Below are 12,018 nucleotides of genomic sequence, written 5' to 3' on the forward strand. Positions count from 1 at the left end.
TCAAATTCAAGAACTTTTCAACTTTATCTCTATTTAATATATATTATATTTCATATAAATAAAGTCAACATGATAATAAATAAGGATAAAATTTTGCATCCATATAAATGAAAGATAAATAGGACCAAAAAAAATGTATTCTCTTTTTACCCTATAAATAAGACTAGAAGAATAACGTATAGATACTTGCACATATAAATAGTGAGCATTAAGTCAATTAACAGTAATCTTTGCGTTCTTTCAAATCATAACTCACTCATTAATGCACTCATCTTTTTTTGAACCCTTTTTAAGGCCAATCATTCAATATCGATAAATATGAACATTAAATAAACTGTGAGCCAATTAGAGAAGTTTTCCCAATGTGGTTTTGGATAGTAAATCCGGTTGAAATCCAACTAATTTGAATTCAAATTCAAACTAGATCAAATTATTAACGGAGATTGTCTTCCAATGATATTTTCTACATTTACATGGATTCAAATTCAGGACGTCGTGTTTAAACAACTCCAACCTCTTCCACTGGGATCGTGGTAAGAGATGTTGAATTTCTTAATCCTCTATTTGATCCAACTGTCATTGGTTATATTTTACTTTTGGTTATCTATTTACATATCAATTACAATGAGAAAAATATGGAAGAAAGAGAACTATATTTTAAAAATAAAGAAATCTCTGAGGAGAATTTGAACCCCGATTTCAAAGGACTGAAAAATAAGATAAATTTTCTTAGGATTATAGTTACTTGATATCCACCTCATTCATCTTTACTTTGGATGAATAAATTAACATAAATTTGTGTCCCTAAAGAATATGATGGAATAACTCCTGACCAGCACTAGGAGAGATAAATGGAAGTGTTGCTTGAATTGGAAATTTGTTACAAACACCCATAATTCGTAAACTAGCAATTTACTCCCTCCTTATAGTTTTATCAATTGTTTTTCAAAGAAGTTGTTTCTATTTATTTGTCATTTTTAAAATTTAAGACTATTAATTTCTTCTTTTTTTTTCCCTTTTCAATTATATACCCTTGTCTTTGATCAGACAATTCTCAACCAAAGAACTCCCTCCTCCCATGATAAATGCATGAACCAGTAGAAATGCTTATTTTAATACTAAATATAAAATTTCAATTCACTTTATTTTTTAATAACTAAGACGAAACATTTTAGAAAAATCACTAGAATTTTTTAACAAACAACCAACATTGAAGAAAGGTTAATTGTATGCTGTGGACACTCGAATGCATTGGTGACTAGCCTGCTCGCTTAGCTTGGAGGATTGTGCAAATTTTTTCTTGACCAGCACGTGGATTGTGCAATTGAAAACTTGCTAAAAATAGCTTTATACTACCTCTTAGCCTAAATATAAAAACTAGTTGACTGATTTAAGTAGATTAAAAAAAATTAAACTTAGTATTTATAATAAATAGGTATTATCTTTCTTAAAATATTCCTGTTAATCAAGTATATTGGCTAAAACTACTATTATTAGAAAGACTATTTTGAAAAAATATATATAAATATGAGAGACAAATGGATTAGGATTTTATATTTAAAACCAAAATAATAATCAAACAAAGTCTTATATCAAAAACCGGAAGCGATATACAAATTTTATTTGATAAATCATTCTCCATTGCAAAATACCACATCCTTCTTAATACTACTTTAGTTTTTAATATAAAACTCAATTAACTAATTTAGAGAGATTAAAAATGTTACTAATCTACTTTAAAGCATTTAGGGTTGTCATTTTTTTAAACTAAATTGCATTACTTATAAATTATATATAGTCTAATAATACACAATATTTAAAAGATTACATAACATAAGCTCTAATTATGTAATTTAGTAAGGGATAAGATGCTTAAATACCCTACAAATATCCACCTCAATTTTTTTAAAACTTTTATATGCCTTTAAAGCTTTACTTCGTAACATTTTTTTTTTGAATTGTTATCCATCATTAAATTCGCCATTAAATCAGAGTATTATATGATTTATTATTTGACATTATTATACTGTACTGAGGTGTTGTGCCTTATCAAACAACTTGGGTTACATGTATGTTGTATTTAGAAGAAATAAATAAGAAAAAATCTCGTGTAAATTTTATTGTTAAGTTGGTGGACCCTACTCTTTTTTCCTATTCCATAGCAAATATTCCCTCAAAGCAAATTGAAATGCCGTTTATGGAATGATAATTGACAATATGATCGGTATACCGTCAAACAAAGACAAACAAAAACTTTGAAAATCTCTGTCAAACAATTCTTTAGTTAACATTATTCGACAAAGTTATAAAAGTCAAAATATAATTGTAGTCACCTAATAACCTTTCAAGTATCACATAAATCCATGTCGAAAACGGACAAGTTAAGCCCAATATATACTACCTCCGGTCCTAATTATAAAACCCAGTTGGCTAATTTGAGGAGATTAAGGAAAGAAGTTAAGTTAGTTATTTGTAATAAATAGGTGTTGTCTTTCCTAAAATATTCCTACTAATCAACTATATTGGATAGAACTACAATTATTAGAAGGACTATTTTGAAAAAAAAGTATAAATATGAGAGACAAAGTGGATTGGGGTCTTATATTTAGGACCAAAATAAAAGTCAAATAGGGTCTTATATTAAGGACCGGAGGTAGTACATCAATATACACACACAGACACACATATCAGCATTTGTATCCACAAAATGCATTCATATAGCTCTCTAAAGTCAAGGCCAGAAAAGTAAGACGCTAACGCATGTTAGAGTTGGCTATGGTCGAATAATTAATTGATCAACATTGAAAAAAACATCTATACACCAATTTTTCTTCGTCGTTGAATAGAAAAATGCAACTGAAAATAAGAATGCTAATTTAATAAGCATCATTCTTATTATACATTGTTAATAAGCATGGTACCTCTCAATTTATTTGTCACTGCCACAACTTTTCTCTTCCGCTGCACCATACCAAGAGCCTGTTTGGTTGGAGGAAAATCCTGCACGCAAATGGGAAATCAAAATTTTTCACTTTGCAGCGAGCGCTTGGTTCGAAGAAGTGGTGGGAAACGATTGATTTTTCTTTTAAACATATGAAAATGGGTTCCCACCAAAATTGGTCTTGGTGATGACCAATTTTCAATTGCTCGCCTCAAATGGCCGATGACCCATTTATCGCTGAAATGTTGATTAAAGGGAAGATCATCATCATCATCGTTATGTTGAGAGAGAGAGAGAGACCACTGACTCATCCTTCTTCTTTTGCTGAAAGGAAAACTGGAGCAATCTTCTTCATTCTTCTGCTTATTCTTCTTCTTTCTTTAACCCTCTTGGTCTCGTCCTCTCATCCTTGTCCCAATCCCTCAATATGTTAGTCACACACTCACACTCACTTCAATTGTGCAAGACTGTAAGTATGCTCATCTGACATCTCATTCCCTTAGGCATGCATGGCACAGTTTTGGAGTTTGAGTTTTGGACTGCTGGTAACATTTGATCAATGATTGATGTACTTGCTTAGTCATGGCTTTGGTTTTGAGTGTTGGTAATGTTTTACTTAAACTTCCATCTACTAGATAGATCATTATAAATAATCTATTAGCTTAGATATTTGTAGATTGCTCGAGCTTTTCACAAGTGTAATGACTATGTACATATATATCAAGTACATATAAGCTATATGTTCATTACTTGTCATAAGTGTTGATATTATGTCACCTTTTTTTGAGTTAGAAACTTACTCTGCTTGCCGCCAAAAAGGGGGGGAAAACAGAGCATAATAAAGCACTCAAATATGGCTCAGGTCACTTGCAATTTTGTGTGAAAGTGGGATATGTCATGCCTGAAATTGGAATTTGGATAGAGAAATTCCAATTGATGACAATGAATTGAAATTTGCCAACACAAGTTCCAATTTACATTAATATATCCCATTGTTAAAATGACGAAACGCAATGGTAATTTATTAAATGCTTTCAATTTTGTGCATAAACTTGGCGAGCAAAGTGTAATTGTTGTCCGTAAATTCCAATTTATCTATCATTTCAATTGATATCGATAAAACCACATAACATGAAGCCAATTGGAATTTATTAAATGAATTTCAATTTTGCATCCAAACTCGGATCATGATGCAATGTTGTTGTTAAATTACAGTTGCTCTGTCTGCTCCCTTGTTATTGTTACGGCAGAAACAGGGCAAATGTCAAAGACAAGGGCTTCAATGTGGGGATATTTTAATTAAAAAGCATATTTTTATTTAATAATATTATATTTTTCATTGAAAGGTAACATGGTAAAATTGCTCAATCTTCCAATCTATTTTCATCCAACCAAATGTAATATTTTTCAGCAACTCATGTTTCATTCTAGCGCATATCAGATAGGCTCCCAACCGAAAGAAATGTCACATTTGCATATAAAAGCTACAACAAGCAAAAGCTTTTTTGGGCCCGGGGGGGATGAACGATTGAGAAATAAGAGTCACATTTAAAAAGAAGAACATTATGAGTACAATTTAATAGGAGGAGCAAACTCTCACATTATCTTGCCCTAATCACATTAAACTAATCAAGACTAACCACTCAAATTAAACCAATGAAACAAAGTAATAACTTAAGAAAAAACGTTAACAAAATAATGCATTGTTTTAATATCATGTTAAAATATAAATACAGGTGTCATGACTTAGTCTATAAATATAGTTTTAATAGTGACTTAATTTTAAGTGTCAACGCTTTTTTTTTTTTGGCAGTGAACTCATTATATGGCTCCTAGTACCACTAAAAGTCAATTTTTCCAATGAAGGAGGGAATCACGGTGATAGATACTGACCAAGGACCACAAATAAACTTCACAGAAAAGGAACGAAAGAGGTTAGAACAGAGCTGGCAAAACTCACTCATCGTGAAACTGCTGGGAGGAAGCATCGGCTTCATGCAACTAAGGAGGAAAGTTCAGCTCCTTTGGGGGAAAGGAGGAAATGTGGATTTATCAGTGATAGGAAACGGTTACATGATAGCTACCTTTCAAGAAGTGGATGACTATTTTCTGGGCACTGGAAGGAGGACCCTGGATAGTACAAAATAGCTATCTCACGGTTCAAACATGGAAACGAAATTTCAACCCATGGAACGAAAAGATTCAAAAAGTTGCCATATGGGTTAGGTTACCGGGACTCCCTGGAGACTATTACGATAGAAAATTCTTCTACAACCTGGGCAACAAAATAGGAACTACACTAAGAGTAGATGAGATGACTCTGTCAAGGGCAAGAACGATGTACGCGAGAATGTGTGTTGAAGTCGATCTGAATGCTCCCCTGTTGGGCTCATATACCATTGATGGAAACAGACTTAAGATTGAATATGAGGGCCTTCAAATTATATGCTACCATTGCGGCAGATTCGGCCATGACCAGGAACACTGCCCTAGCAAGCAACCGGCAGTACAGGAAAACACACAGAATGAAGGAGCTTCCGGTAAGAACGCTCGCAAAGAAGGAGAGAACAGGTCATCGGAAAATGAACAGGAAAGTTGTTTTGGTGAATGGATGAAGGTACAACTGACAAGGAGGGGAAGGCGGCCAGTGCAGAAAGAAGGTCAGAATGTGTCAGTGAAGAAAGGGACAAGTAAGGAGACCTATACCTCGAGGTATGCGGCGCTAGAGGTTGAGGAAGTGAATGGAGAAGAGGAAAAGGAGGAAGGGAGGGTACAAAGACCTCCGACGGAAGTTTCGAATGCTCAGAAGGAGAAAGAGAAAAAAGGAAATATGGACACACATGAGGGGAAAGGAAAAGCTGTGAGGGAACGGAAAAACAGAGGAAAAGGAAATGGATCTGCCGAAATGTTAAAAAATAGGCATCTGGGGAGTGAAGAAAAAGGAGAGACTGTAAGAAAATGGAAAGAAGTGGGCTACAACAAATGGACCAAGATGTTGAAAAGGGGGAGCAAGGGGTTGGACCGAATGAAATACAATTAGGCCCAAGAGAGGAGAACCAAATAGAACAGGGTTGTAAGATGCATGGTGGGCCACCAGAAAATAGAGGAGATGGAACCGAAGATCACATTGTGGATAATTTTCTTGACTCACTCCCAATTGATGCTGATGAAGCAATGGGCTGTGAGGAAGAAAAACCACCACCAGATGATGATGAGATAATGGAAGGTATGGACCTACCAGATAGACTAGACCAACTCGAAGAGAAGAGGAAGAATGGGTCACGAGAAGAGGAAGGAAGACACGAGTTACGGTAAGTGATCTCCTGTCTCACCCCTTAAATTTTAAGATGATTATTGCATGGAACGCTAGAGGAGCCGCCGGACGAGACTTTGGCAACGCTCTAAAAGAACTCATGAGACGTTACAAACCAAGCATGGTGATTTTGGTGGAAACAAGATGCAGCGGTAGTAAAGCTCAAAAAGTGATTAAAAACTTGGGTTTTAAACACCAGATAATTGAGGAAGCTCGTGGGCTATCCGGGGGAATTTGGATTCTCTGGAAGGATGATATGATAAATGTTTCTGTCATCGCACAAAACAAGCAATACATTCATTGTCAGGTGACAGGAATAGGACGATGCACTTGGAATCTTACAGCCATTTATGCAAGCCCGAGGGAACAGGAAAGAAAAGAGTTATGGGAATGTTTAAGAATTCTGGCGAACAGGAATACAGGACCGTGGCTTTTACTGGGTGACTTTAATGATATAAGGGATGAAAAGGAACAAAGGAGAGGTGGAAAAATAGATGAGAGAAAATGTCGGAGGTTTAGTGAGAACATTGAGAAATGTAGACTAATTGACTTGGGTGCTGAGGGGCCCAATATGACTTGGCGAGGCCCTCTAACTTCGCATGGAAATAGACTGTTCAAACGTCTTGACCGTGGACTATGCAATCAACATTGGAGGAATCTGTTTGGAGAGGCCTGGTTAAGGGTAGGACCAAGACTTAATTCTGACCACCATCCGCTGCTTGTTTTCATGGAAGAGAAATTGGAAGTGAGAAGAAACAGACCCTTCAGGTCTGAAGCTTGTTGGATGAAACATGAAGACTTTAGAAAAGTGGTTAAAAAAAATTGGGAGCAACCAAGAATGGTCTGGCAAAACTTGAAACAGCTTGAACCTAAACTGCTTGACTGGAATGTTAATGTGTTTGGGCATATTGCTAGAAGAAAAGCCGAGATTCTAAGAAGGCTAGAAGGCATTCAGCGATCTCTGCACTACCGACATAATCCGTTTCTAGACAGATTGGAAGGAAGGCTGCAAGAGGACCTAAGAAAACTACTAGATGAGGAGGAATTACTCTGGTTCCAGAAAGCTAGAACGTAGTGGCTAATTGATGGGGATAGGAACACCACCTATTACCATACAAAAACCAGAATAAGGAGGAGGAGGAATAGAGTTAATGTCCTGAAAAATGAAGAAAATGAGTGGATAGAAGGCAGAGAGAACACAGGCTATTTGGTTAACAATTTCTTCCAGAACCTTTTCAAGGAGGAAAACCATCAGAGACCCTGGCCCCAAACGAAACATACTTGGCCGAGTGTGACAGAAAATGAATGGAGCAACATCTGCGATGGAATTAATGATGAGGAAATTAGAAGAACAATGTTTGCGATTGGAGCTCTCAAAGCTCCTGGCGAGGATGGATATCCTGCAATATTCTTCCAGAAACTGTGGGGGAAAGTGTTAAGAACTCAGTTAGGAACCTGTGGTACAATCCGATGAACATCAAACAGGTGAACTCCACACTTGTAGCGATTATACCAAAGGTAGAGAACCCGGAAAGAGTGACTCAATTAAGGCCTATCTCACTTTGCAATGTGACCTATAAATGCTTATCCAAGATCATTGTTCAAAGGCTCAAACTAGTCATGGAAAAAATTGTGTGCCCCTTCCAAGTGAGCTTTGTACCTGGCAGAAACATACAGGACAATATAATTATTGTCAATGAGATGGTGCACTCAATGAAGAAAAAGAAAGGAAAGAAAGGTTTTATGGCAATCAAGGTAGATTTAGAGAAGGCATATGACAGAATTAACTGGAGATTCATAGAGAAAATCTTGAAAGAATTAAAATGCCCGGACAGCATGGTCGAAAGAATTATGGCTTGTGTTCAAACCCCAGAAACCAGGATACTCTGGCATGGAGACAAACTGGAACCGTTCAACACCTCCAGAGGATTGAGACAAGGAGACCCACTCTCCCCCTACCTCTTTGTGCTAAGCATGGAAAAACTCACCCACATGATACTTGATCGAGTGAGAGAGAAACACTGGAGAGGAATGAGAGCTGGTCAAAGAGGACCCATTATTTCTCATATGATGTTTGCTGACGATCTTGTTTTATTTGCAGAGGCTGACACTAAACAAGTGCAATTAATACTTGATTGTTTTCAGGAATTTGGAGACTGCTCAGGGCATAAACTAAATGAAGGAAAGACTTACATTTACTTCTCCCCAAACGTGGACGGACGAACCAGAAAGGAGATCTGCGGCAGAAGTAATTTCAAGGAAGTGGAAGAGCTGGGGAAATACTTGGGGGCCAACATCTCATCTCCAAAGAGAAGAAGAGATAAATTTCAGCACATTGTAGAGAAGATCAGGAAGAAACTTGGAGGTTGGAAAGCTGAGAGCCTTTCGCTGGCGGGAAGACTCACACTGGTCAAATCGGTGACTAGCTCAATGTCAATGTATCCTATGCAACATGGAAAGATTCCTAAAGGAATCATAGATGACATTGAAAAAGAACAGCGAAACTTTATATGGGGAGAACAAAACGGAGAGCGAAAATGGCATGCCATCGCATGGAACACTTTGTGCAGACCGAAGATGGAAGGGGGCATGGGAATCAAATCATTAAAAGCTATGAATGAGGCATTTATCCTCAAACTACTCTGGCGGATGGAGCAAGAGCCGCGTGACCTGTGGGTAGAAGTCTTAAAAGGCAAGTACGGTAGGGAACAAGAAGAAGGGGATCAACCAATAGTCAAAGGGAGCGACTCCAGTCTGTGGAAAGAAATGACAAGAGTGTGGGAAGATTTTAAGAGAAACATACAAAGGGAGGAAGGACGACTAAAATGGAAACTAAACAAAAGCGGCCTCTTGTCCACGTCAAGTGCCTATAACTGGCTACACCAGAGAAGAGATGAAAGAGCAAGAGCCAAATGGAAGTACTTATGGAAACTAAAAGTCCCGGAGAGAGTTAAAGTGTTCATGTGGATGACAATGCACGGAAGGTTACCAACAGGGCAACTCACAAGCAAATGGAGTGGTGCAAATGCGGTTTGTGGAAGATGTAAAATGGAAACAGAAAGCATTTTACATACACTCAGAGACTGCCCGTGCATAAATCATGTCTGGAGAAAAATCGTCCCGCAAAAAATTTGGAGACCTTTTTTCTCCAAGTCACAGAAGAACTGGATTCTGCAGAACATCAAACCAGATCGAAAAAGGCAAGAAGGAAGATGGGGACCGGAAATATTTGCAGTTGGCTGCTGGTATGCGTGGAAATGGAGGAACCTGAGCCTACATGATGAGGAATTCGAGATGAAACATAATGCAGCATCCTTAATCACTCAGCACATAGAGCATTACAACAAACGATGGAACGAAGGTAACTACACAGAAAAAGAAACCTGCGAGATACGAGTTGGGTGGACTGCTCCCCTGACAAACTGGTGCAAGCTGAATGTGGATGGATCGTGGATGGCAAGGAATGATGCAGGATGTGGAGGCATAATAAGAGGAGACTGTGGAGAATGGCTAGGTGGTTTTACTATGAGGCTATGCTGGGTCGAAGCTCTAGAGTCTGAAGCAATAGGACTTTACGAGGGGCTGAAACTTTGTTGGGACCTGGGATTCAAGAAGATAGAAGTGGAGAGCGACTCAAGGAAGTTAATTATGGCGCTGGAGAAGAATGAAATTCTGGAAGACTGTCAAAACGTGTATTTAAAAATCAGAGAACTGCTTACTAGGGACTGGAATATCAGTTTAAAGCATGTCTATAGGGAAGGAAACTACTGCGCGGATAAATTAGCCTGGATGGGGAGAAAACAATCGCAACAGAGAAAGATTTGGAACCAGCCTCCGGAAGAGATTGAGAGTCAGATGAGGAATGACAGAGAGGGAGTGTTGACTCCCCGTAGAATTAGTATTTAGCTTTGAGCTCTACTCCTTTTATTACCAAAAAAAAAAAAGTCAATTTTTCCAATGTTTAATGTTACATGGCAAACTCTCGAGTATCATTCTTATTATAATACTTTTAGTCTTTAATATAAGATCTTATTTAATTTTTATTTTAGTCCTAAATATAAGACCCCAATCCACTTTATCTCTAATATTTATGCATTTTTTTCTAAGATAATCCTTCTAATAATAGTAGTTATAGCCAACACACTTAATTAGTAAAGATATTTTAGGAAAAACACCACCTATTTATTACAAATAACTAAATTAACTTATTTTTTTAATCTTCTCAAATTAATTAACTAGCTCTTATAATTAGTACCGGATGTAGTATGTTACTAATATGAATCATGAATTCCGGTCCCAAAAAACATATATGTTTAAATTTACCAACGCTGTATAAAACATACAAGTACCTTCTCCGCAACTAACATCAAGTCAGGATGGCCGAGTGGTCTAAGGCGCCAGACTCAAGTTCTGATCTTCGAGAGAGGGCGTGGGTTCAAATCCCACTTCTGACGGTTTTGCCATTTCTTCCATGCATTTTGTAATATTCAAGGCCCAAGTATAAATCAAAATAGATCCATTTTGATAGTCCGCCAGCATTAGGCCCATGATGAATCCTTGCCTTCAATGCTAAGGAGATAAGGGAATGAGATGTTGAAATCAAAAAACATCCCATCACCCAAAAGAGGGGTATAGTAAAAAAAAGAAAAAAAAAATTGTTTAGCTTCCAATGATATCTTACATGAAATTACAGTTTCAATTAAGCTTGTACTTTACATTTTTCATTTAATTAATTAGGTTTAGGACTAGGCTCAAAGCCTGGCTATCTGGGAGAATCTTAAAATTACGATATTTTAATTTAGGTATCTAACATTTCAAAATAACATAAAAGAAAGTAAATCCAACTTAGAATTTTGAAATTCAAGACCTTTTATTTTTAAAAAAATAATTTGAACCCCTGACTAGTAATTGTTTAGTATCCAATGATATTTTGAATGAAATTACGATTTCAATGAAACTTTTACTTTCCATTTTTCCTTTAATTAATTAGGTTTAGGACTAGGGTCGAAAAGTGGCTATTTGGGAGAATCTTAAAATTATAATATTTTAATTCAGATACCTAACACTTCAAAATAACATAAAAGAAAGTAAATCCAACTTAGAATTTTGAAATTCATGACCTTTTACTTTTTAAAATTTTGAACCCCTCACTAGTGGCATTTTTTTCAAAATTTTCTTTTAAAATTGAAATATTGTAATTTCAAGATTCTTTGTCGGGGAATTTTTTCTTATTCTTTTAAAGTTGTGGTTATATATAATTGTCCCTTTTCAAAATTTAAAACAAAAAACATATACAATATAAGGTAGAGATAGTTTGTATTGAATTTTGGACAAACTTCATGCATAAAAAACTTTAGAAGTCTTGGATTCATTTGTAGTATATCGGCTACATTTCTCTTGCTCCATTTTTCAATGCAACCCAAAAATGAAAAAAATTCTTGCAAGATTGACGTGCTTGAATATTTAAATATGAGGAACTGCTTGGCTTTTAATGTCTATCTGAGAAGTTATACTCATCTGATATTTAATATAAGACCTATTTAACTATTTTGATTAAATTAAAAAAGTTAATTAAATTAGGTAGTAATCATAAATATGATATATATTTTCCAAAATATCCTCAGTTAAAATTTCTTTGAAAAACTGACATTTCAAAAAATGTTTTAAATTATTTTATTAAAAATATCAAATGGTAGAATTGATGTATGTGTGGAATTAATGAGTAATAAGTACTCCCTCATTTTATAAATTATATAGGTGTATT

At 35.9% G+C, this 12,018-nt stretch overlaps 1 protein-coding gene and 1 non-coding gene across 2 annotated transcripts; both read left to right on the forward strand.

Moving 5' to 3' along the window:
• The first annotated feature begins 6,288 nt into the window (after window positions 1-6,288).
• On the forward strand, window positions 6,289-7,329 carry LOC114712575 (uncharacterized). Its single transcript, XM_028897125.1, has one exon. It carries the CDS (start codon window positions 6,289-6,291, stop codon window positions 7,327-7,329), a length of 1,041 nt encoding a protein of 346 aa, XP_028752958.1.
• Window positions 7,330-10,624: 3,295 nt separating this feature from the next.
• TRNAL-CAA (transfer RNA leucine (anticodon CAA)) lies at window positions 10,625-10,708 on the forward strand. Its single transcript has one exon. It is a non-coding gene; the product is annotated as a tRNA-Leu (tRNA).
• The last annotated feature ends 1,310 nt before the right edge of the window (window positions 10,709-12,018 follow it).

Source organism: Neltuma alba, unplaced genomic scaffold (assembly GCF_004799145.2).
Source record: "Neltuma alba isolate B1F8T4 unplaced genomic scaffold, ASM479914v2 tig00011375_pilon, whole genome shotgun sequence".
Lineage (NCBI taxonomy): Eukaryota > Viridiplantae > Streptophyta > Magnoliopsida > Fabales > Fabaceae > Neltuma > Neltuma alba.